At 35.8% G+C, this 24,393-nt stretch overlaps 1 protein-coding gene across 5 annotated transcripts in view; it reads left to right on the top strand.

Moving 5' to 3' along the window:
- Positions 1–24,393, top strand: part of Adgrv1 (adhesion G protein-coupled receptor V1) — a 609,243-nt gene that overhangs the window by 76,380 nt on the left and 508,470 nt on the right. For all 5 annotated transcript variants that reach the window (XM_074077095.1, XM_074077094.1, XM_074077093.1 and 2 more), the window contains 7 exons: positions 370–496; positions 1,121–1,338; positions 2,167–2,910; positions 6,912–7,285; positions 21,157–21,333; positions 22,580–22,760; positions 23,817–24,019. In XM_074077095.1, coding sequence (XP_073933196.1) covers positions 370–496; positions 1,121–1,338; positions 2,167–2,910; positions 6,912–7,285; positions 21,157–21,333; positions 22,580–22,760; positions 23,817–24,019 — 2,024 coding nt within the window. The remainder of the gene's footprint in view (positions 1–369; positions 497–1,120; positions 1,339–2,166; positions 2,911–6,911; positions 7,286–21,156; positions 21,334–22,579; positions 22,761–23,816; positions 24,020–24,393) is intronic.

Raw genomic sequence — 24,393 nt, 5'->3', positions numbered from 1 at the left:
CTTGAGACTTTTTCTACTTTTGTGCACAGTTAGCTGTTCCAGGCTCATTTTGTACTTTTTTTGTCACAAACCTGAAGTAGATCATCATTCCAAGAAGCCCAGGTTCCTCATGGTGAAGAATGCTATTTAGTAACTACAGTCTGAACTTACTGTTATTGAGGTTTTGCTCTTCCTGGATCTTCTTCATGTATAGAAATAGGGAATATATGTGCATATTTTATGTGTGTACACATACATGCACACTTCCATCTGTAGTTCTTTGTTTAACTTCCCAAAATTTGCACAAAAGAAATTGCTACAGATAATTTTGTTGAAGTAAAAGTTAACTACTTTTTTATTCTTACTTTGACTTTTCCATTTTTAATTTAGGTGATACAGTGGTATATCAATATGGAATAGCTACAGTTATAATTGAAGCTAATGATGACCCAAATGGTATTTTTTTTCTGGAGCCCATAGACAAAGCAGTAGAAGAAGGAAAGACAAATGCATTTTGGTAAGCATATTTGGATAAGGAAGTCAAAATTAGAGTAAAATAAAGTCATTAAGTATGCAAAAAATTGAAATAATATTAATCTTGCAAAATTTAAAACAAGACCAAAAATTAAATAATTTTGAATCTGTCAGTCTAAATGAAATGTAAATTTTTTTCCTGTTATTGTCATTTGTCTATACAAAGCCCTACCAACCAGAAATTATCCTCTTCACCTCCCTCACTCTAATTTCCATCTTTGGCAAGACTGAGAAAGTTAAATTACCCCTTCAGAACACTTCTCTCTGATGACGGAAGAGTGACTACTCTTATCCTATAATTTGCTTTTGAAGACTGTTTCCAGTTAACATCACAGTGGTTTTCAGTTGGGTTTAGAATTTATTTCCTGTTTAGACTTTGAAGACAAAAGCTCTTAAGAGTGCCATTTATTAAAGTTCTACCTTATTCTTCCTTTACCATGAAATTCTTTCTGGTTGCTCAGTAGAACTGGCTAGCTATTTCATTTAAAGACGACAAATTAGAAAAAGTATATTTTTGAGATAACACAGAAGACTCTCATTGGAGGTAGTAATGTACACCGTGAGTACATTTTTCATAACAACTAACGTTATTCAATTTGTCATGTAGGGTTTTGAGGCACCGGGGGCACTTTGGCAATGCTTCTGTGATGTGGCAGCTCTTTCAGAATGGTTCTGCTCTGCACCCAGGACAGGAGTTCTATGAAACATCGGGAACTGTTAACTTCATGGATGGAGAAGGAACAAAATCAATAATTCTCCATGCTTTCCCAGATAAAATTCCTGAATTCAATGAGTTTTATATCCTAAAGCTTGTAAATATTTCAGGTGCTGGGTTTTTCTATCTCTTACTTCAAAATTTTATATTTATACTGAGAGTTGTGTAGAAAATCTAATTGATGAAAAAGTGTCTCCTGATTGATTTAAAATGCTAACTTACTCTTCTTGGTAAAAGTCTTTTTTTTTTTTTTTCTTTGTGGTGCTGAGAATTGAACCCAGGGCCTTGTGCATGGTAGGCAAATACTCTGCCACTGAGCAGTATCTCTACCTCATATTTTTGAGGCAGGATTTCCCTATGTAGCACAGGGTGGCCTCCAACTCATGGTCCTCCTGCTACTACTTCCCAAGTGCTGGGCATATAGGCATCCTACCACACAGTACTGGGGATAGCACCTAGCAACCATATGCTAAGCACTGAACTACACCCTCAGCCCCAAAGTGTTGTTTTTAATGTTCATTTTATAATCTTAGCTTCATCCATCCTGGAACTTGTAGATAAACTTTTTTTTTCCTCTCCAAGTATAGTGTTTTCAACAAAATGTTAATGGAAGTTAGGAAGTACTGATTCATCTTTGAACCATAATGTAACAATTGGTTTTCTAATTACATTTGACTTTAAGCATAGAAATTAAACCTCTCTAGTTTAAAGCATCTTTTCAGGCTTGACTGATCATTAAAAAATTCTGCTGAATCTATTTTTTGATATCATGACCCTAAAATGTGGTGAAAGTCAGGTGGTGATAAAATTGTTCATTGATAATGAGTAAATTATTTAACTATAAGTTTGTGTGCTAAGCAAATTCCTTTTCCATAACCTTGTACTAGAAGGTATTTCAAATTCTGTTTTTTTATTCATTATACGTTTTCTTGTTACAGGTGGGTCCCCAGGTCTTGGAGGCCAATTAGCAGAAGCCAACCTTCAGGTAACAGTAATGATTCCATTCAATGATGATCCCTTTGGAATTTTCATCTTTGATTCAGAGTGCTTAGAGAGAGAAGTGGCAGAAGATGTCCTCTCAGAAGATGATATGTCTTATATTACCAGCTTCACTGTTTTGAGGCAACAGGGTGTCTTTGGTGATGTACGGATTGGCTGGGAAATACTCTCCAGTGAGTTTACTGCTGGTTTGCCACCAATGATAGATTTTTTACTGGTTGGAATTTTCCCCAGCACTGTGCATTTACAACCACACATGCGACGTCATCACAGTGGAACAGATGCCTTGTACTTTAGTGGACTCGAGGGCGCCTTTGGGACGGTTAGTCCAAACTACCACCCCTCCAGGAATAGCACAATTGCCAACTTTACATTTTCAGCCTGGGTAATGCCTAATGCCAATACAAATGGATTTGTTATAGCAAAGGAGGATGGTAATGGAAGCATCTACTATGGAATAAAAATCCAAACAAATGAATCCCATGTGACACTTTCCCTTCATTATAAAACTTTGGGATCCAATGCTACCTACATTGCCAAGACAACAGTCATGAAATATTTAGAAGAAGGTATTTGGCTTCATCTTCTAATTATCCTGGATGATGGTATAATTGAATTCTACCTGGATGGAAATGCAATGCCTAAAGGAATTAAGAGTCTGAAAGGAGAAGCCATTAGTGATGGTGAGTGTCATTTCACTACTAGGACATTAAAATCTGAAGGTTCTAAAATCTTCAATTAAAATTTTGATTAAAAAAAGGAGATATTTTAAAATTCTGCTTTTGTATTAGTTTCTTTTCACAAGCAAGAGCATGGTATATTCTGTGAAGAAATGAATCAGGCAAAGTCTTTGCATTTGAGGAATCAGAAATAGATTCTAAGAGAGATGTGTGCAAACAGATTACTACAAAATACTATAGGAATAATGAAAAAGTTATGAAGAAGGAACATTTATCCTTCTTGTGGATAGTATGAGGGGTAGGGAGTGATATTTTAAGCAGAGGAATGAATGAAAGCATAGAAAAGTGAAGCAGCATATTGTATCTGGGGGAACTGCTGATAGTTCAGTTTTGTTGGAGGTAGAAGGTAGTAGGCATAAGGTTGAAAAGGAATCAGGATAAAAAATCACATTATAGGCTTTGTAATATCAGGAGGTAAATTGGTGAATTCTATGGAACTCTTTGAAGAGATAATCTTTGTTGTCAAAGACTATTTTAAGGCAAATCATATACTTCTTTGAGAAACTCATTGTGTATTCATATAAATTCACAATGTATGCACACAGATATTGGTTATCTCCATCATAGTTAACAACTCTCTCCAAATCCCTCCATTTTGATTTGTTTCTGTATTACATTTAGTAAGAAGGAAGAACTGAGCTTATATTGCCATAGAGTATTTCCTTCTGAAACTCCTGCATTACATATTTGGTTATTTTTTCCAGCATAAAAAAGAGCCAAAAAAAGCTATGCACATATTTTCCAGTGCAGTGCTTATAGCATTCTGTGCCATTAAATTATTCATGCTCTGGTTTTGTGAATATATACATGTATCTGTTGATCATGGTCCCTTTGGTGATGATAATGGTGGTAGAATGAAAATTGAAGAGACTGAGGGATATGAAAGTTGTTGCTTCTTTTCTGTATTTGGCTTTCTGCAAAGAACCTAAAATTAGTTTTGTAATTTGTAACTTGGGAAGAACACTTAAAAAGTACATATGTATTTATTTTTAAAAGTCATCTATCAATGCAGTATAGAATAGATTATAAAACATAAAGATACCTGAGTATCTAGTGATGCAGATGAGAGCCCCATCTACCTATCCACACCTCAGGAAGTAGCCAAACAGATTTTTCTGAGCAATTCAACCCCACTGAGACTCCAAGGAAGCAACTGGGCAACCTTGCCCATCCTCCAATGGCCTCAAGAAGCAGTTGATAGGTCTTTTGAAATAACCTAGACAGATAACAAAAAATAAAATGATTTAAGAATGAAGAGAGATTTCAAGACTTATGGGATACTGTTAAACAAGCAATCTTTTGCATTATGAGTATTCCAGAAGGAGAAGAGAAGGGAAAAGGCAAGAATACCTATTCAATGAACTAATTATTGAAAACTTTCCAAATCTTGGGAAAGATATGAACATCTAAGTCCATGAAGCTCAAAGAATCACTTACTTGATTTGACCAAAAAAGGTATCCAAAGTATAAGACAAAGAGAGAAGCAAGAGAAAAGCATGAAATCACTTATAATTTAATTCCCATTAGACTAACAGCAGATTTCTTAACATAAGACTTTAAAGACAGGACAGACTGGATGATAAATCCCAAGATATGAAAGAACATTGCCAACCAAGAATACCATACCTAGAAAAGCTATCAGTCAGAAATGAAGGCTAAGTAGAAACTTTCTAAGACAAATAAAAACTGAGGAAATTCATCACAAACAGACAAGCCCTATAAGAAGTGCTTACAAGAGTCCTACACTAGAAGCAAAAGGATGATAGCAACCACCATGAAAACAAAGTACAAAGCTCAATAGTAGAGCAGATACACAAAAAGAGAGACAGAAGAGAAATAAACTCCATCAATATAGCAAAATGCCAAGCCACAAAGACAAACAAGAAAGGAACAAAGTATGAACAAAATAACCAGAAAAATAATAGAAAACAAGAGTATGCCTTTATTTATCAACAATAACATTGAATATAAAGGAATTAAATCCCTCAATTAAAATATATAGACTGCAAATGACATAATTTAATTTTTCTTTATGGCTGAGTAGCACTTAATGTGCATATATACCACATTTTCTTTAGCCATTCATTCATTGATGGGTGCCTAAGTGAAATAGGCTAGACTCAGAGAGACAAATAGGTGTTTTCTCTCATACGCAGAATGAAGGGTTGAAAAAGACATGACGGTAGAAGAGGAACTATTTGGGAAGAGGAAGGGGACTAGAAAAAGGAGGGAGACAAGAAAGGGTAAAGGTGGGGGGAGTGAATATGGTCAAAGAATGTTATATTCATGTATGAAAATGTCACAGTAAAGCATATTATTTTATACTATTAAAATACACTAATAAATTTTTTAAAAATAAAAATAATTATATAGACTGGCTGAGTGATAAAACAATGATATGCTGCATGGAAGAAACTCACTTCACCAGTAAAGACACATGTAGACTGAAAGCAAAGTTATAGAAAAAGATGTACCATACAAACAGAAACCAAAACTGAACAGATGTAGCTATAGTTGTGACAAATAAAATAGACTTGAAATAAAAAGCTGTAAGAAGAGACAAAGAAGGTCCCTATGTAATGATAAAGGGATTAATGCAATAAGAGAAATAACAACCATAAAAACATGTGCAACCAATGGTGGAGCATCTAATTATATAAACAAACATTATTAGATCTAAAACGAGAGATAGATTCTAACAGAATAATAACTGGGAACTTCACCACTCCACTTTAACAAATAGATCATCCAGACAAATTCAGTAAAGAAGCATCAGAGTTAAAATGTTTGTTCCACAGAATTAGTCATAGAAGCAAAGCATTTCTTAATTTGAGCATGTCTCAAATTTGTACAGTGTTTTACATTTGTAAGTTGTTCTTCATTTATAATTTTACTGACATATTCCTTCAGTTATATGCCTAGGAGAGAGATTTCTGGATCATATAATAGTTCTATTTTTATATTTTTGAGGAGCCTCCATACTATTTTCTATAGTGTTGTACTAAATTTTATTCCCAATAGTGTATGAGGATTCCTTTCACCTACATCCTCGCCAGTACCTGTTGGTGGTGGTGTTTTTGATGATAGCTATTTTAATAGGAGTGAGTTGGAATCTTAGTGTGGTTTTGATTTGCATTTCCTTTATAACCAGGGATTAGAACTACCTTCTTTGAGACAATTGATAGGAAGCATTTGTTGTGCTTTTTTTTCCAGAACCAGTGCTGAGCTCTCATCTTATATATTTATCTTAACTAAGAAGAAGGAAAGAAATAAAAACTGGTATAAGAGTTGTTTTTGAGATCTAATGACCTAGTTGGGCTATATGTTATTATTATTAATAAAAACAGTTACATATAATGTTTCTGGGAAGAACTTCCTCATTTCTACATTCATTTCATTAGTCATTTAGATACAGAGATACAGTTGAACCACCAAAAACTGTGTTTTTGCTGAATTCTCACTTTATTAACTTAAGATGAATGTCTAACACATCAAGCCTTGAAGTTCTCAAAGAATAGTAAAACTGAAGTTAAAAAAACTGTGACTTTGCTAAATAATTCCATTTTTAGATGGATAAGTACATAACAATATCAGAGGAAATATGGACACATACAATCTTGGGTATATGTGTATGTATATATGTTTAGTTCTGATTTTTCCATCCAGAAGTGTTTTTTGACAGGATGATAGAAGTTACCTTTAAGGACATCACTAATTTTGAAGTTACCAGTTCTTGTAATATAAAATATCATAAGTCCCAATGAGTACAGATTCATTTTTATCATTATAAAAGATAACTTTTATTCGATTATATGGTAATTATGTAAAAGTTTTAAATATCAAAAGTATTTTTCAGTAAAATTCTTATTTTCTGAATCATAGCTGTAGTTTACTATGGGATAGTTGTGGATATTTTAAGCATTTAAACCCCTGTCTAATTTCAGGTCCTGGAATACTAAGAATTGGGGCAGGGATGAGTGGCAGCAGCAGATATACAGGTCTGATGCAGGATGTGAGAGCCTATGAGCGAAAACTGACCCTTGAAGAAATTTATGAACTTCATGCTATGCCTGCAAAGAATGATTTACACCCCATTTCTGGATATCTGGAGTTCAGACAGGGAGAAACTAACAAATCATTCATTGTTTCTGCAAGAGATGACAATGAAGAGGAAGGAGAAGAATTATTCATTCTTAAATTAGTCTCTGTGTATGGAGGGGCTCACATTTCTGAAGAAAATAGTACAGCAAGATTAATAATACAAAAAAGTGACAATGCCAATGGCCTGTTTGGTTTTACAGGAGCTTGTATACCTGAGGTAAGCAGTGCGCTTAGATAAGTTTTGAATAAAATAATTTGCTGTATGTGGATTTGTTTAGGAGCTATTTTTCATTCAGTAATATTGTTCAAGCACCTACTATAAGTTCAGAGATATACTAGAGGCAGGGTATGAAAATATACAGTCCCAGCTTTTATGAATTCACAGTTCAAATCAGCTTAATGAGTTGATAGAAAGCAATAACAAGTTAGGAAATAAATTTTAGCAATTCACTTTAAAGTTAATGCACTTCAAAGAATGCATAATTCTCCACGTGTAATTACTCCACATAAAAATACTCCACATACAATTTGGCTTCTGTTTTGGATATAGGTAAATGAAGTGGTACATATTGAAATCCTGTATGAACAATTGTAAATGAAACTATTCAAAGATGATGTTTCGAGTTTTTTTCATTCTTGAATAGTTACAACATTCTGCCATGTTAGGTGTAAGTGTCTCTTATCAACCCCCTTGACTAGTTTAATTCATTAGTGTGTTTTACTGTGCTTATCAGTTCTTTCCAAGTTTTCAAAGACTTGTAATCATCTTGGTTTCCTGTTCAGTAATGTGAGGTCTTACGAAACTACTTCACAGGTGTTGTGTGTGACAGCAACAGCTTGGTGTCTGTGAAAGGTTGCCAAGAAGCAAGAGAGCCTTTCCCTTTCCAAGTTGGTTCTAAAAGATTTAGAAGGGTGTGGTGTAAATTTAAATGATTAAAACAAACCGGGGATGAGTAGAACTTGAAAAAAGTAAGTTGTAAGACTCATTGTAGCTTAAACTACAGTGCTTGGCTCTGGAATGTCATATTGTCCCATTAACAAGTCATAAGCGACTTTTAAAGGGTAGCTTTTTTTTTTTTTGGTTTTTTTTTTGGTTTGGTGAAAGTTATAAGACACTTTTAAAGGGTGGGTTTTTTTCTCTTACATTAGAAATATACTAGCATCACACAAATCTGTAACTTAAAAAAGCAATATGTTTACCTATGGTGAGAATGCCTTTAAGTGAATATTCAGCCATCAAAAATCATTTACATATTAAATTTTATATACCTTCAGATAATCCATGATGTAATTATGTGTGACATGTTAATTATTACTCTCTCTTCTTTGTAGGGATAGAAGCTGAAGTTTAGAGGTCTGAGAAATAACTAATTAAAGTTGAATTGAATAAGACAGGAACAAGTCAAGTGTCTGATTCTTTACTTGGTGGTTATTAGTGCTTAATGCATTTTAATTTTCCTTTTTACTTCTAAGCCATAGTGGGAGGAAATGAATTTGAACCCACATCTTTTAATTCCTAATCTGTTCTCTTTTGTCCCTATATCTTTATTTTCTTATTATTATTGTACTGGGGATAGTTTGTGACATTTATAAAAAGTTCTTGCAATATATCTCTTTTCCCTATATCTTTAATATTTTATCTCTGATTTCAACAAAGACAGATGACTTTTTTATAAGCTTGGGAGAACCATTTCAGTACCATGTAAAGTCAGATTCTCTTCACTTCTCTTCAAGATCTAGCCCCTTCCTGTGACTCTGCCTGTGATTCAACTTCTGTCCTTCTGTCTTCTGGGCAGCATGTTTCAGTCTGACTTGCCTTGCTTCAGTGCTAGGTTCAGGGCATCAGCATTCACAACTCTTTCTATTTGCAAAACTCTTATTCCAGGTCTTCATTTTAGCCATTCAAGTCTCAGCTCCAAAGACATTGCCTTAATGAAAACCTTACTTAAAGTAATCCCCTTTTCCCATCTTGTCACTTTTCATCCATCCACAGTTTTATTTATTTATCACACATTCAAATTCTATTATTTATGTCTACTTACTTACTAGATATTCCAGTCCACCACAAAAAGGAAGGAGCTCTGAGTACAATAAGGTCTTATTTATTTTTGCATCGATAACACCAAAAATGGAAAATACTCAATATACCTTTCTTGGAACTTATGGATATGTTTTAATATCAAACATGAAAAGATATAGCAGTTCAGATGTAAAACATTTTCAAATTCATTTAAACTACTAAACAAATTTAGAATAACAATATATAGCAAAAAATTAAAAATTTGTCAAAAATAAATTGCTTTTTAGTATTTCTCTGGTTTTATGGACCATTACAAGTCACTTTTTCAAGGCTGGCTTATTTCACAAATTCTATTGATAAATTGCAATTGGTGTTAACTCAGTTATCTAATTATATACCTTTGTCTATTTCTGTTAACATGTGAACTTGAACAAATTCAATCAAGCATTTCACTGCAAAAGGGAGAGCTTCCCTACATAGGCCACAGTACCTACACTGAAATGCTGGAAAGAAAATGAAAATACTATCAGTTATTTTTTAAGCTTATATGGGATAGAAATAGAATGTATCTGTATTAGAAAAAGAAATATTTACATGGTTAATACAGGAAAATGATTGTTGAGTCTAAAAGATTAAACATTGGAAGTTGATTGCCGGGACTATTACAGAGGTTGAAAATGTTAAGCGAGGCGTAAGTCTCTTGCTTTCTTCTTGGTGTGATTTGAAAGCACAGTCATCAAGTGTTGTTATCATAATCATCAACAGTGACATCTTTTGACCACTTACTGAAATCATTCTCAAATTGAAGATCATGGACCTCTGGGGTTTCCTGAGATCTTTTTAGGGGGTCTATAAGGTCAAACCTAAATTTGCAAAAAAAAATACTAAGATGTTATTTTTCATTTTTCATCTTTTTACATTTGTGCTGCAGTAGCAACAATGGCTCAGCATTGTTGGAACTAGGTTCCAGCACTCTTGTGTGGATCAAGATAGGGGTGCCACACTGTACCAGTTATCAGTCACCACACTGATGGTTCAAAAAGTGCTCATTTCACTAAAAATTGTCTGAGATGAAGGAGCAAAAAAATAAATTTTTAAAAATCTCAACTCATAAATACCTACCTGCTTTTTAAATATTTCAGGTCATGAAATGGAGGCACAAATAAATTACTCATGCTATATTACGCAAACATGACAATTGTCTTGAGGAAAAATATCTTGTGAAGGTTTCCATGAGTTGAATTAGTTGCTGTTTTCACAGAGCACCATTTTTACTTCAAAAAATGATTGACAAATTTTATTTATTCAGACTTGTGTATTTGGCAGACAAATTCATGAAAGTAAGTGCAGTGATCTATTGATTATAAGAAAATCTACTGACAGTTCTTGGTGATGATAAAAGGATTTGCTCTCTCCAATGGAAATTTAATTTTTAGAATACTTTTATCTGCCAAAATGAGGTTGACTGTTCCCTAATACTTAAAAACTTCAGATAAGATTGACAGTGATATATACCAGTGTCGTTATTTTGTATAATGAAATGTGTCAAGATTTGAGAGATATGTATAAGAGTAAACCATTATTTTCCAAATAATCATTGAATAATATTATAAAATCATGCATGGGTTTGATTGATCCAGAGTACAAGGTAGGCAAATAGATTCTAATGCAATAAAATATGCTTGCACATTACACTAAACCCTGAGAAAATGCCACTTGTCAAACTTTGGTGTCATTAATATTGCAGAATACCCACAATTATCTAATAATACTATTAAAATTTTCATCATTTTCCAGTTACATATTTATGTAAGGTTGAATTTTCTTTAGATACTTCAACTGAATTGACAGAGAGAAATAGACAAGTTGATTGCAAAGAGAAGGAAAGAATGCCACTGTTTTCTGTCAAGCCACACATAAGAGACTTAAAAAATATAAAACAGTACTTTTTATTTTGTAAAACAGTATCATTTCTCATGAAATGATATTGCCTGTGTTAGTAAGTAATGAGTTTATTATGTTGTCTATGTTAGTAAGTAATGAGTTTATTATTGACATTGAAATGAGTTATTCATGAAGTTTTTTCATTTTTCATTTGTAATATGGTAAATAGCAACAGGCTTCACCAACAAAGGCAACAAACTCTTTGGGGTTCTCAGTAATATTTTTTTTACATTTTTATGGTTTTATTATTCATATGTGCATACAATGCTTGGGTCATTTCTCCCCCCTGCCCCCAACACTTCCCTTACCACCCATTCCGCCCCCTCCCTCTCCCCCCCACCCCCTTGTTACCTGGCAGAAACTATTTTGCCCTTATCTCTAATTTTGTTGAAGAGAGAGTATAAGCAATAGTAGGAAAGAACATGGGTTATTACTAGTTGAGATAGGGATAGCTATACAGGGAGTTGACTCACATTAATTTCCTGTGCATGTGTGTTACCTTCTAGGTTAACTCTTTTTGATCTAACTTTTTCTCTAGTTCCTGGTCCCCTTCTCCTATTGGCCTCAGTTGCTTTTAAGGGATCTGCTTTAGTTTCTCTGCATTGAGGGCAACAAATGCTAGCTAATTTTTTAGGTGTCTTACCTATCCTCACACCTCCCTTGTGTGCTCTCGCTTTTATCATGTGCTCAAAGTCCACTCACCTTGTGTTTGTGTTTGCCCTTGATCTAATGTCCGCATATGAGGGAGAACATACGATTTTTGGTCTTTTGGACCAGGCTAACCTCACTCAGAATGATGTTCTCCAATTCCATCCATTTACCAGCGAATGAACATTTTGTTCTTCATGGCTGCATAAAATTCCATTGTGTATATATACTACATTTTCTTAATCCATTTGCCAGTGGTGGGGCATCTTGGCTGTTTCCATAACTTGGCTATTGTGAATAGTGCCGCAATAAACATGGGTGTGCAGGTGCCTCTGGAGTAACCTGTGTCACAGTCTTTTGGGTATATCCACAAGAGTGCTATTGCTGGTTCAAATGGTAGATCAATGTTTAGCTTTTTAAGTAGCCTCCAATTTTTTTCCAGAGTGGTTGTACTAGTTTGCATTCCCACCAACAGTGTAAGAGGGTTCCTTTTTCCCCGCATCCTCATCAACACCTGTTGTTAGTGGTGTTGCTAATGATGGCTATTCTAACAGGGGTGAGGTGGAATCTTAGTGTGGTTTTAATTTGCATTTCCTTTATTGCTAGAGCATTTTTTTCATGTGTTTTTTGGCCATTTGAATTTCTTCTTTTGAGAAAGTTCTGTTTAGTTCACTTGCCCATTTCTTTATTGGTTCATTAGTTTTGGAAGAATTTAGTTTTTTAAGTTCCCTATATATTCTGGTTATTAGTCCTTTGTCTGCTGTGTAGCTGGCAAATATTTTCTCCCACTCTGTGGGTGTTCTCTTCAGTTTAGAGACCATTTCTTTTGATATACAGAAGCTTTCTAGTTTTATGAAAGCCCATTTACCTATGCTATCTCTTAGTTGCTGAGCTGCTGGGGTTTCGTTGAGAAAGTTCTTACCTATACCTACTAACTCCAGAGTATTTCCTGCTCTTTCCTGTATCAACTTTAGAGTTTGTGGTCTGATATTAAGATCCTTGATCCATTTTGAGTTAATATGGTATAGGGTGATATACATGGATCTAGTTTCAGTTTTTTGCAGACTGCTAGCAGTTTTTGTTGAAAAGGCTGCTTTTTCTCTATCGTATATTTTTAGCGCCTTTGTCAAAGACAAGTTGGTTATAGTTGTGTGGCTTCATATCTGGATCCTCTATTCTGTTCCACTGGTCTTCATGTCTGTTTTTGTGCCAGTACCATGCTGTTTTTATTGTTATTGCTTTGTAATATAGTTTGAAGTCAGGTATTGTGATACCTCCAGCATTGTTCTTTTGACTGAGTATTGCCTTGGCTATTCGTGGCCTCTTGTGTTTCCATATAAATTTCACAGTAGATTTTTCAATCTCTTTGATGAATGTCATTGGAATTTTGATGGGAATTGCATTAAACATGTAGATTACTTTTGGGAGTATACACATTTTTACTATGTTGATTCTACCAATCCATGAGCATGGGAGATCTCTCCACTTTCTATAGTCTTTCTCAATCTCTTTCTTCAGAAGTGCATAGTTTTCCTTGTAGAGGTCTTTCACATCTTTTGTTGGGTTTACACCTAGGTATTTGATTTTTTTTGAGGCTATTGTAAATGGAATTGTTTTCATACATTCTTTTTTAGTTTGCTCATTGTTAGTGTATAGAAGTGCTAATGATTTTTCTATGTTGATTTTATATCCTGCTACCTTGCTGTAGCTATTGATGATGTCTAGGAGCTTTTGAGTAGAGTTTTTTGGGTCTTTAAGGTATAGGATCATGTCATCTGCAAATAGGGATATTTTGACAGTTTCTTTACCTATTTGTATTCCTTTTATTCCTTCTTCTTGCCTACTTGCTCTGGCTAGGAATTCCAGTACTATGTTGAATAGGAGTGGAGATAGTGGCATCCTTGTCTAGTTGGTTCTCAGTAATATTATGAGTTTCAGTGGTGTCAAAAATATTTGAAAAGTTCCTGTTTATTCCATGCCTGTAATTATCCTAAGAGTATAAATTTTATGGACACTCGTACATTTTCAAAAATGAAAATACTGCCACTTCCATAGATTCTTCTCACATTAAAAAGTCAACTTCTTTTTCTCTGTTTCCCTTCAAAATTTCTGAAAGCATGAAAAACACCATTTAAAGATGCCTCTTTGAGTTATGTTATGCTTTTACAGTTTTCCATATGACAAAATAATATTAAGATTAAAATAATAGAACAATACATCTTAAATAATAAAAATATGTAGAATATGGCGCAGTCTGTTAAGTGGCATATTGAAAGTGATGCTAATTATTTTGTGATATGTTTCCTTCTAATCAGGCACGCTACATCCTAGCAAATAAGAGGTGGCTAGAAAATCATAATTGAAAGAGTAAACTTATGTGTAGTTTAGGGCCCTGATGAGGCATATCAGATAATGTTTTGGGGACCTAGCATACCTGTAATCCCAGCTACTCAGAAGGTGGATGTAGGAGGATCCCCCACCAAGACCAGTTGGGGCAGAAGAGCAAGAAAACCAAACTTACAAGCAAAAGGATTGGGGGTATGACTCCACTGATACAGTACTTGCCTGCCATGTGTGAGGCCCTTAGTTTAGAGTAGAACTGGAGAAGTTTCGGAGATCATACCAGCAATAGTTGTGTTTGAGGAGGAGCCATGTTCAGAGTTACATACAGTCAGCCCTTGAGTGGTATCATTTGTAATTTCATAGCCTACAGATGAGAGGTAACAATCTTGGTTAAAACATTAGTAACATAAGGTCCAGTAACAATAAGAGACATCTGAATTTTTTCTGGAGCTACAGAAAGTTCGGGTGATCGAAAGACAAAGTAGATAGGCAGGGACATCAGGCACCCATGCTCATGAGCCATTTCTTTCTAAACTCTCAGCATTAGTTACTGTTGGAAGAGTTGGCACATGTGACTCCATTTGGATTTTGATAACTTCTCCTCTTTTCTGAACAGTTTTCTTCTAAACTTTTTGTCTCTGAATGGTCCCTTATCAGGATAAGCTTTGGTCTGGTAGTTCTTCTCTCTTTGCTGGGATGAGATATCCCTGTTAGTCTTATCTGATAGGTGTGATCTGTATTTAACAGAGGACTGATTTTGTTAGCTCTGTAGTATAGCAACTGTATTTAAAGTTGCCTCCTCATATTTTGTTTTTCTGTGTACTTTCTACGTTACTTTTTCTCTACCTCACTTTACTACTATTTTTGTGTGCCTTGTAAAATCATATACCTCATGATTATAAATTAATGAAATTGACTTTCATAGTGATTCATAGAAATTTCTAGTCTCATTATTATATTTTTTACCTAATACTTTATATTTATAGGTTAATTGCTTAAGAATCAATTTAGAGACAGTTTGAGAAGATCTTTGTGAAAATGAGAATATTCTTTCTTTTTTTTTTTGGTAGTGGTACTCATGTTTGAACTCAAGGCCTTTCCCTTGCTTGGGAGGTGCTCTACCACTTAAGTCATGCCCTCAGCCGTGTTTGTTTTTAAGTGTCTGCCATGTGTCATGTGATTCCTTTAGTCATAAGTGATAGTGATATAATCTGATATCACATACTTACCCAAACATGAGACAGAATAAAAATTAATTGGATTTGTAATTATTTAGTTTTAACCTTCTATTTTAACAAAGAAGTCCAGTTTATGGCTCAGAATACTGCATTTTTCCTTTCTGGGAAAATAGATTTTTAAAACTCTTCTTACTCATTACCTTTATTACTACTCTCCCACTGATCTGAAGATTTGGTAAATTCCTGACTCAAAAGAGGAAACAGTAGTGCTGTTGTCTCTCTGTTCAACGGAGTGAGGATAGTTTTGAAGATTATTACGGAGGCGAAGTCCTTTTATATCCTGGTCCACATGTTTGTATCTTGATTTTTAAAGCTTTTAGATGGATATGTTAATATTAGAAAAATCTTTTAAGTATGTCTTCTCTGTGTGTTAATCATCTTCTGTATTAGTAATTATATTTTGTAGTCCAGTAGTTTTCAATGTTGTCAATGAATGACCTTAGTCAAAAATGTGTCATGTATATTACAGGACATCATTCCTGATTCAGGATCTTATTCCTTGACCAGAATATCTGACTGGGGAGGGGGAAAGCTAAAACTGAATTAAGAAATATGATTTGAAAATTTTTATCTATTATACACGAAAGTGAAGAAGATAGAAGATTGGGTCCAGTGTGCCCATCACCAAGCTTCAATGATTATCAGCCTTTTTCCCATCTTGTTTCATCCTTTTTGGCTGAACGATTTTAAAAAGCAAACTTCAGGCATTATGTCCTTTTTCTATAAATTCATAAGCATTAAATGTAGATTTTTTTCACCAGACTGCCTATGTGATTTTTAAAAATAGGCTTTGATATTTAAAGGAGCTTCTATAATTGAAACTTTATAAAGTTTGTTATATTAAATAAAGTACAAAATCATGAATTTTCTATACAATTTTGATATATACAGCTTACATCTTCACACACTTGAATAGTGAATTTTGTTTTTTTTAAACTGAAAACGTTCAGGAAGCTAAAGATTTTGATGAATATTTTACTAATTGAGAGTGTAGTTTGAAGCCAGGCATAGTGGTGCACTGCTTTAATCCAAGCACTCAGGAAGCTGGGGCAGGAGGATCGTGAGCTTGAGTCCAATGTGGGCTACATAGAGACCTTGTCTCAAGAAAAGTGTAGTGTGTCTCTTGCAAGTAGAACTCTCTTCTTTCAGTCCCAGATGACTTATGGCCATGGTCTCTGACTTGGTAAGAGTTTAACTCCGTAAGGAATTACACATTTCTGAATACACCTTTGGTTCTACTTAATCCATGTCTCTGGTGGTTGAATATTTACATTTGTAGATCAATAGTTTATTAATTTAACTTAAATTTTTTCATTCTCATTAGAATCTAGGGTAGAAAATGGAGCAAATCAATTGCATTGTGATGAAAATTAAAACACATTAAAATCAGTTTGCTCTTTCAGTGTTTATTTATCTCTTTCTTTCTCTTCCTCTTTGGTGGTACTGGGGATTGAACTCAGGGCCTCACTGGAGCCACACCCCCAATCCTTCTGCTTTTAGTTTGTTTTTCAGTCAGGGACTCTCACTTTTGCCCTGGCTGGCCTTTGACTTCAATTATCTTATGTCTGTTTCCCTGAGTAACTGAGATTATAGGCATGTACCATCATGCTCAGTGCATATCCATTTTTATAAGTACGGTAATATTTTTATGTGACATTTTTGTCATTATGTATGTATATTTTGAGAAAGACTATTAATATTGTTAGCATTTAATATATTACTAGATACTGTATATGGCACTTTTGGGGTTTTTTGTTTTGTTTTGTTTTGTTTTTGTGACAGGGTCTTGCTTTATAACCCAGGTTGGTTTCAAACTTATTTTGTAGCCCAGGCTAGCCTTGAACCTGTGACAATTCTTGGATTAAGAGCATGCACTACTATGCCCATCTTGGCACTTGTTTTGTCTCCACCAACATCTAGGAGACAATATGATATTCCCTTTAAGAAGAGACTGAGGGAGCTTGGTAAGTGTAGGGTGAAGCTGCGCAGGACTCTGACCTTCAAGTCACATGCTTTTCGCCACACATTTTATCGGTTATGTTTTGCCAGCATAAAAATACTGCTGTACAGCCCTGAGTGGAAATTAAATTGGATGCTGTATTGAGCACCTGGGACGTTCTGCTGTCTTCTTCTGTTTTCTTCAACCACTTAAGGTTGAAGGGCCCACCTACAGAACAGTCAGTTTCACCATAGCATAATAGAGGATGCCTTAGAAGTCATTATGCTGTGCCAAATCATAGTGAGAAACACTGAATTCATGGAAAAGACAGGCTTAGGAGAACACTACTAAAAAAATTTGGTCAGTGACACTTGAAAAGAAAGAAGGGATCTAATTTAAAAAGCATTACTCACATTAAATGTTTAATACTATAGTAACTGTGGCATATTGTCTCAAAAAAGACCTTATGTTTACTTGTAAAACCTTCCACCATGAGATTGTAGCTTGTGTGTTATTGTGGAGCCCTGGAAGGAAGATTATCTAAAGCCAGAAGAAAAGTTGTGACAGAGAAGCGTGACTAGTAACACACGTGTTGAACTGAGTCAACTGGTTGATATTTGAGGGATGTGTGTTCCTATGTGGCTTATTTTATGTGTGTACAGTTTCCTGTGTTCATCTTGTGTCTTAGGAACAAATGCAAAACTCATGTAGTATTCAGATTGTTCCCAAATATATCAACCATGTAGGAACAATTTCATGATTTCAAAACGGCTGTTATAGAATTGAATGCACACAGTCCTGTTCATCTGTACTTACTTTGTTGCCTTACCTAGTCTTTAATTATTATTTGTGTAATTATACATCATGCACCATGCTATAAATACCATTTATGTAATTATTCTCAAGTTTATGACATCAGTCCTGGCCTCTCTGTAGAATCTGGTTCATCTCTCCAGCTGTCAACTTGACACCATTCTTACATATATTAAATAGGTATTTCAAATTGAATTCATTTAAAAGTAAACTCTGATCTTTCCCAAAACCTATGACAAACTGATAGAGGAGGAAACTTGAAGTCTGTTTCACAGGTGATGTGGCTTGATGAGTTGGCACTTGCTGAAAGTGGGGTGCTTCCTCTCTACTGCTGTGTTCAGCAGTCTCTGAAGGACAGAATAGAGCTATGAACAGCTTATGTGATGATTCATGTTATGTGAGGGAGAAATGACCTCAAGGTTGAAGGTATGTACACTCCTGCCAGTGCTAATGGTATAGCCAATTGGCCAGGGACTTGGAAGAATCAGGGCAAGTAAAGACCAGGATGTTTGGGGAAGACACTGGGAGTCAGCACTGAGCATGAGGGGGCTTTCGTAAGAAGCTCTCCTCACTAGGAAGTCACGTTGCTGTGTGTGGGCTGGAGTCTCCTCTGCCACCATAGTCCATTTACAGCATGATGGCAGGACTGGAGGTTACACATGGCAGTTAGAGCGTGAGCTCCCTCTCACTCAGACTCATCTAGTGCCTGCTGCTGCTGCAGCTCCAAACAGCAAGCAGCAGAGAGAAGCTGAGCATGTTCCAGTGAACCATGGAGTGGTGGATTGATCCCAATCAGACCTTTTCTTTCAAGGGAGGCCAGCGACTCCTTCCTATTGGAATTAGTACTTCCCTTAGCTAATGGATTTACCTTCCAGAACCTCTGCCGGCACCATCATCCAAAGGCTTAAAAGAATGTGCTCTTGAGCCACTTGGGTCCCTGAGCTACAGTCATACATAGCATTCACTGACTGTCCATACACCATCTCACCTGAAGTCATTTTTCTACTACAATTGAATGGCCTGTTAAATACTCAGCCAAGTTGCCAGCTCAGGGACAGCTTCTTTTAGGGTTGAGGTCTTGTCCCCCAGGATGCCATATGTGAATTCAGTGACTGATAGCTGGTTTAGTGTCCCCAATAATGGAACACATAAGCTCAGGAAGCAAGCTTATGTGTCCTTATAGAAGGGAGATTAGCCCCTAGCTCTGTGACTTCCTTTTTTTTTTTTTTAATTGCTGGGACTAGTGCTTGAACTCGGCTTTACACTTGCTAGGTGAGCACTCTGCTACTTGCATTACACTGCCAGCTTTTTTTTTGTGTTGGATATTTTTGAGATAGGGTCTTGCAAACTACTCCCCCTGGGTTGGTTTTGAACTATGAACCTCCTGGTCTCTGCTAGGATTACAGGAGCGAGCCACAGGTGCCCAGCCTAACTGGTGACTCAGTGCTTGAATCTCTTTCCTGCTTCCACACCTTAGAGTCCACTGTATTAGACATTCTAGCTCTGGCTGTGGGGCTTGGGTGGAACATGCCTGCCAGGAGATACACTGAGGGCTCCACTGAGCCACTACTTGGTTGTTTTAGCCTCCTCATGCCAGGGGACCATAAAGAAGTCACAGCATTGCCCCAGGTGTGCTCACGCACAGCCTGCTGCATGTCACAGAGGCACTAGGGTTGCAGCTGCTCAGTGACACTCAGAGGACTTGTTGAAATATCTGGAGATTCCATGCTCACTGATAACTGGGTTTTGACTATTGCCTACCTATAAACAAGCTCCAAAAATGTTTTCTGTAGTCCTAATGTCATCATCAAAGTGACTCTAATGGCAATTGGAGATGTTAATAACTCATATGAAAAAGAGGCAGAGTACAGTGGCCCATGCCTTTAATTGCAGGCATGTGGAAGGTAGATATTGGAGGATCACAGTTCAAGGGTAGCCAGGGGAAAAGTTAGCATGATCCTATCTCAAAAAACAAGCTGAGCATGGTGGTGTACAGCTTTAATTCCAGTGAGGCAGGAGGCTGAGGTAGGAGGATTGTGGTTTGACGCTGTTCCCGGGCAAAAAGTAGGAGACCCTTTCTGAAAAATAAACTAAAAGCAAAAAGGACTGAAGGAGTAGTTCAAATAGAGGAGAACTTGCAAACACAAGGCCCTGACTTCAAACCCCAGTACTACCAAAACAAAAATAAAGAAAAATAGAGAATGAATGTATGTATTAAGATTTGTATTTTTATCTCTATTATTATCCTCTTGAAACATATATATGTGTTTATTACCTGTATATATATATACATATATATATAAAATATATATACGTGTATATATATACATAATGTATTCTTTCTGTACTGAATCCATTGTGACATTACAAGTTTTGTCTTCCTCTTTGGATTAACACTTAACCAGAGAAAGATCTTTGTTTTTTAAACTATTGCATCTAGCCTGTGGCTAGATGATAGACAGATGTCAATGAATGAATGAACTGCATATATGCTTAAATGATTATGATTGTTAGATTACAGGGAAGACAGACTGACAACATGTTTATGGCAAGACACAACTGATAATATCCTTATGACAAGGGACAGAGCCTATCCCTTAAGGAACAGTAGAGCCTCCTCAGGATGGACCACATGCTAGGCGACATGACTCTGGATGACGACTCCCAGAACAAGGACTGAGATAGTGACCAACCAGGCTACACCTGTGGCTGGGACAGTCTAACTACATGCACCTTTTGTCCCCTGACCTGACTCTGTCTCTTTAGAGCTAAAGCTCATGCCTGGCACATGGAGATGGCTGAAGATGGTCTGACTGCTTACTTTGTCTCTTCCCATGGTGTGTGATGTGTGACAGGCCAGTGCAGTAACAAATCTTTCTCAGCCCTTCAAAAAAAAAAAAGAGATTATGATTGGTTTTTGCTTTTATTCATTCCTATGAAGGAGTGGGAGAAAACAAATTATTGCAAATACATTTAATGATCAAAACTATATTTTAGGGAATGTAGAAGCCTCCTTGTCCTTTTTAGAGAAGTGAAGAGTTACAGAAAAGGTTTATGAAGAGTAGGATTTTAGAAAAGCACTGTAATTTTATCACTGGTTTTAGACAAGTTTGTACCTACCAGTAATTTATGCTCTGTTGCAGATTGCGGAGGAGGGATCCACCATTTCCTGTGTGGTGGAGAGAACCAGGGGAGCCTTGGATTATGTGCATGTTTCTTACATCATCTCCCAGGTTGAATCTGATGACATTAATTACCTTGTTGATGACTTTGCTAATGCCAGTGGGACGATTACATTCCTTCCTTGGCAGAGGTCTGAGGTAAACTCTGTCTTCTTTGTTTCTTTGAAAGCATCCTAGAAAGCTTTTCCTGATGTGTTTGTTCTATAATTTCTTTGCAGCTTCTTGCTATTTAAGCAATTTAAACTATTTTGGAGGTTATATGTATATCATGGTATAAAATATTTTAGTGTTTTTGCAAAAGAAAAATCAAGAATTTTGAATCATTTGTGTTACAGTTATATCTGATCTTTAACCTCAATATAATACAAATAATACAGCTTGAGGGTATATCATTAAGTTTTTTTTTGTTATTATTGACACAGTGAGAAACCTTATAAACATTTTTTTGAGACAGGGTTTTACTATGTAGCCCAGGCTGACTTGAACTCATGATATGCCTGTCTCTGCCTCCCAAGTGCTATGATTACAGGTATATATCACCTTGCTTGGCTAGAAACTTTACAATTTTTAATGATACTCTTCCAGTCAGCCAATGAGAAATTCTTATAACTATAATCTCATTTTATTTGCATTAAGTTTGGAGAAATGAGGTCCTTTTTCTGTCTTTGAAGACCACAGTGACTTCCAGTTTCAAAAACTCTTTCCATGAACCATAGTCTCATTGCTGAATAAGTGCTCTATAGATAAGTGACACTCCTGGAGGTGAAATTGGGATGAAACTTCGTCCTCATTCAGAACTTATCTTTCAGTTTATCATATTGGAAAATTCATATCAGTATAAATTTTGCATTAAAGTATAAATAGCCTGTAGGTCATGAGGGATACATAACAAGTTTTTGAGGAACTTAGGAGCTAACTGGATGAAAAAATAAAGTTGGGAGAAAGTTTAAAATATTCTTAAGATTTAAAGAATTAAAGCTAAGAAAGAGTGATCAATTCTCTGTAATTTGGTGGAAGAAGGAAATGAGTTAGTTTATAATAAAATTTCTCCAATACTAGTCTGAAAACAGTCCATAAAACAGTCTTACTAATCTTTGGTTGAATTAAAACATCAAGTAAATTATTTGATAGCAGCACTCATTATTAAGGAATGTATTTCCTCAGATGTCTTTTTCATTGTATGTACATAAATATATATGTATATATGTGTGTGTATGTGTGTGTGTATATATATACATATTCATGTATGCCTTAAAGTGTGAGTTTGTGTAGAAATAGTCATGTTAAATTGTAACTTCAATTAAGCATAAGTTAATTGGCTGTTTTCCCTGGTAAGTAGTTACCATATGCCTCATACTTACTGTCTCTGGATTCACATTTACAGGTTCTGAATATTTATGTTCTTGACGATGATATTCCTGAGCTTAATGAATATTTTCGGGTGACTCTGGTTTCTGCAATTCCTGGAGATGGGAAACTAGGTTCAACTCCCACCAGTGGTGCAAGCATAGATCCTGAAAAGGAAACGACAGATATCACAGTGAAAGCTAGCGATCATCCCAATGGTAACCCACCATTTCAGGAATAATTCTCTCTCCTCCAGGTGGACTTGCTTTTATTTAGGACTTCTTAAAGGACTTTCTGAAAATGAATTGAAGTTGAAATCCTCTAACTCCTAAGCTCTTTAACTTCTAAGCTACCATTTTAATGGGCATCGTTTATAGAAAAAATTTCAAAATCAATTTCTCAAAGTCTTTTGCAGGATTATTTAAAATGAGAATAAAAGTACTTTTATGTATGGCTATCAAAATTCTTATAATTAGAAAAATTACGCTATGGTGGTGGGTTAACATCTAAGTCATCAAAGTTCTTTGTAATTTATATTTTATTAGGCTTCAAGCAGTGACACTATTGCTGTCCATTTATATTAATTTATTTGTATTTTTTATGCTGAAAAGTGATAATTTTCTTAATTGAGGAACTATTATAGATGCCTATCCTATTAAATTGGGATTTTTTTGTAAACAACTGATATTGCATGTGTGGGAATAAAGCAGGCGCATCTGGTATAAAGTCTGGGAGGGGAATTGAGTGACTCTTCAACTCTGATTTTCATAGTTGAACTGAAAAAAAAAACAAAACTGTTGCAAGTCCTTCAGGGTGCCTTTAATCCTGTTGTAGCATGAGTTCAGGAAACCCAGAGACCCTAGTCAAACATGACTAAATGTTTGTGTGTATGTGTTTCCCAGGCTGGCCTCCAAATCGCCTTCCTCCTGCCTCAGCCTCCCAAGTGCTAGAATTATAGGTGCATATCACCACACCCATCTTTGGAAATATGTTATTTTAAAGCTGTTCCTTTTATTGATTTCAATGTAGAACAAAAAGCTTTCTTTGAGTAAAGACAAGGAGAGTTAACAGTTTAACTTTTAACATTTTGAAGGCTTTTAGTCATACTCCATGTAAAAAGCATGCTTATTAAATCTTCCCTAAAATGTGGCTACATGAAGGCCTCAGAATTTTAGATTGGTGATGAAATGGTTGTACAGGATTTCTTTGGATGAGTTAGAAATCTCCCACAGAGCTTTGGAGGAAGAACGCCCTGCTTTCTTTGTCCTCACCAGGCTTGCTGCAGTTTTCCACAGGGCTGCCTCCCCAGCCTGAGGACGTAATGAGCCTGCCTGCCAGCAGCATTCCACATGTCACCGTGCAGGAAGAGGACGGAGAGGTCAGATTCCTGGTTGTCCGTGCACAAGGACTACTGGGGAGAGTGACTGCACAATTTAGAACCGTGTCCTTGACAGCATTTAGTCCAGAGGACTATCAGGTACATCATAAGCCTTTTGAAGCTGCATGTGCATCTTTAAAATGAACACACTCTTTCTCTTAGAGGATTGGAAGGGACTTGCACCAAACAAGGAAAATAAGCACTGATGGCTTTTGGCCTTTTAAATATATGTAAATTAAGATGCTTTATTGCATTGAAACTTGACAATTGCAAAGTCACCACTTGCTATAGGCTTCTTTTGCATAATTTGTCTTAATGTTGCAGACTTTGATCAGATAGATTTAAAATTATATTTCTTGGGCTGGGTGAGTGGCTCATGGCCTGCCTAGCAAGTATGAGGCCCTGGGTTCAAACTCCCCCCCTCTACCCCCCACAAAAAGGGAAATTATTAGATTGGTTTTTAAATATTTTGG

This window comes from Castor canadensis, chromosome 6 (genome assembly GCF_047511655.1).
Source record: "Castor canadensis chromosome 6, mCasCan1.hap1v2, whole genome shotgun sequence".
In the NCBI taxonomy this organism is placed as follows: Eukaryota; Metazoa; Chordata; class Mammalia; order Rodentia; family Castoridae; genus Castor; species Castor canadensis.
This window is presented reverse-complemented; position numbering and strand designations above follow the sequence as displayed.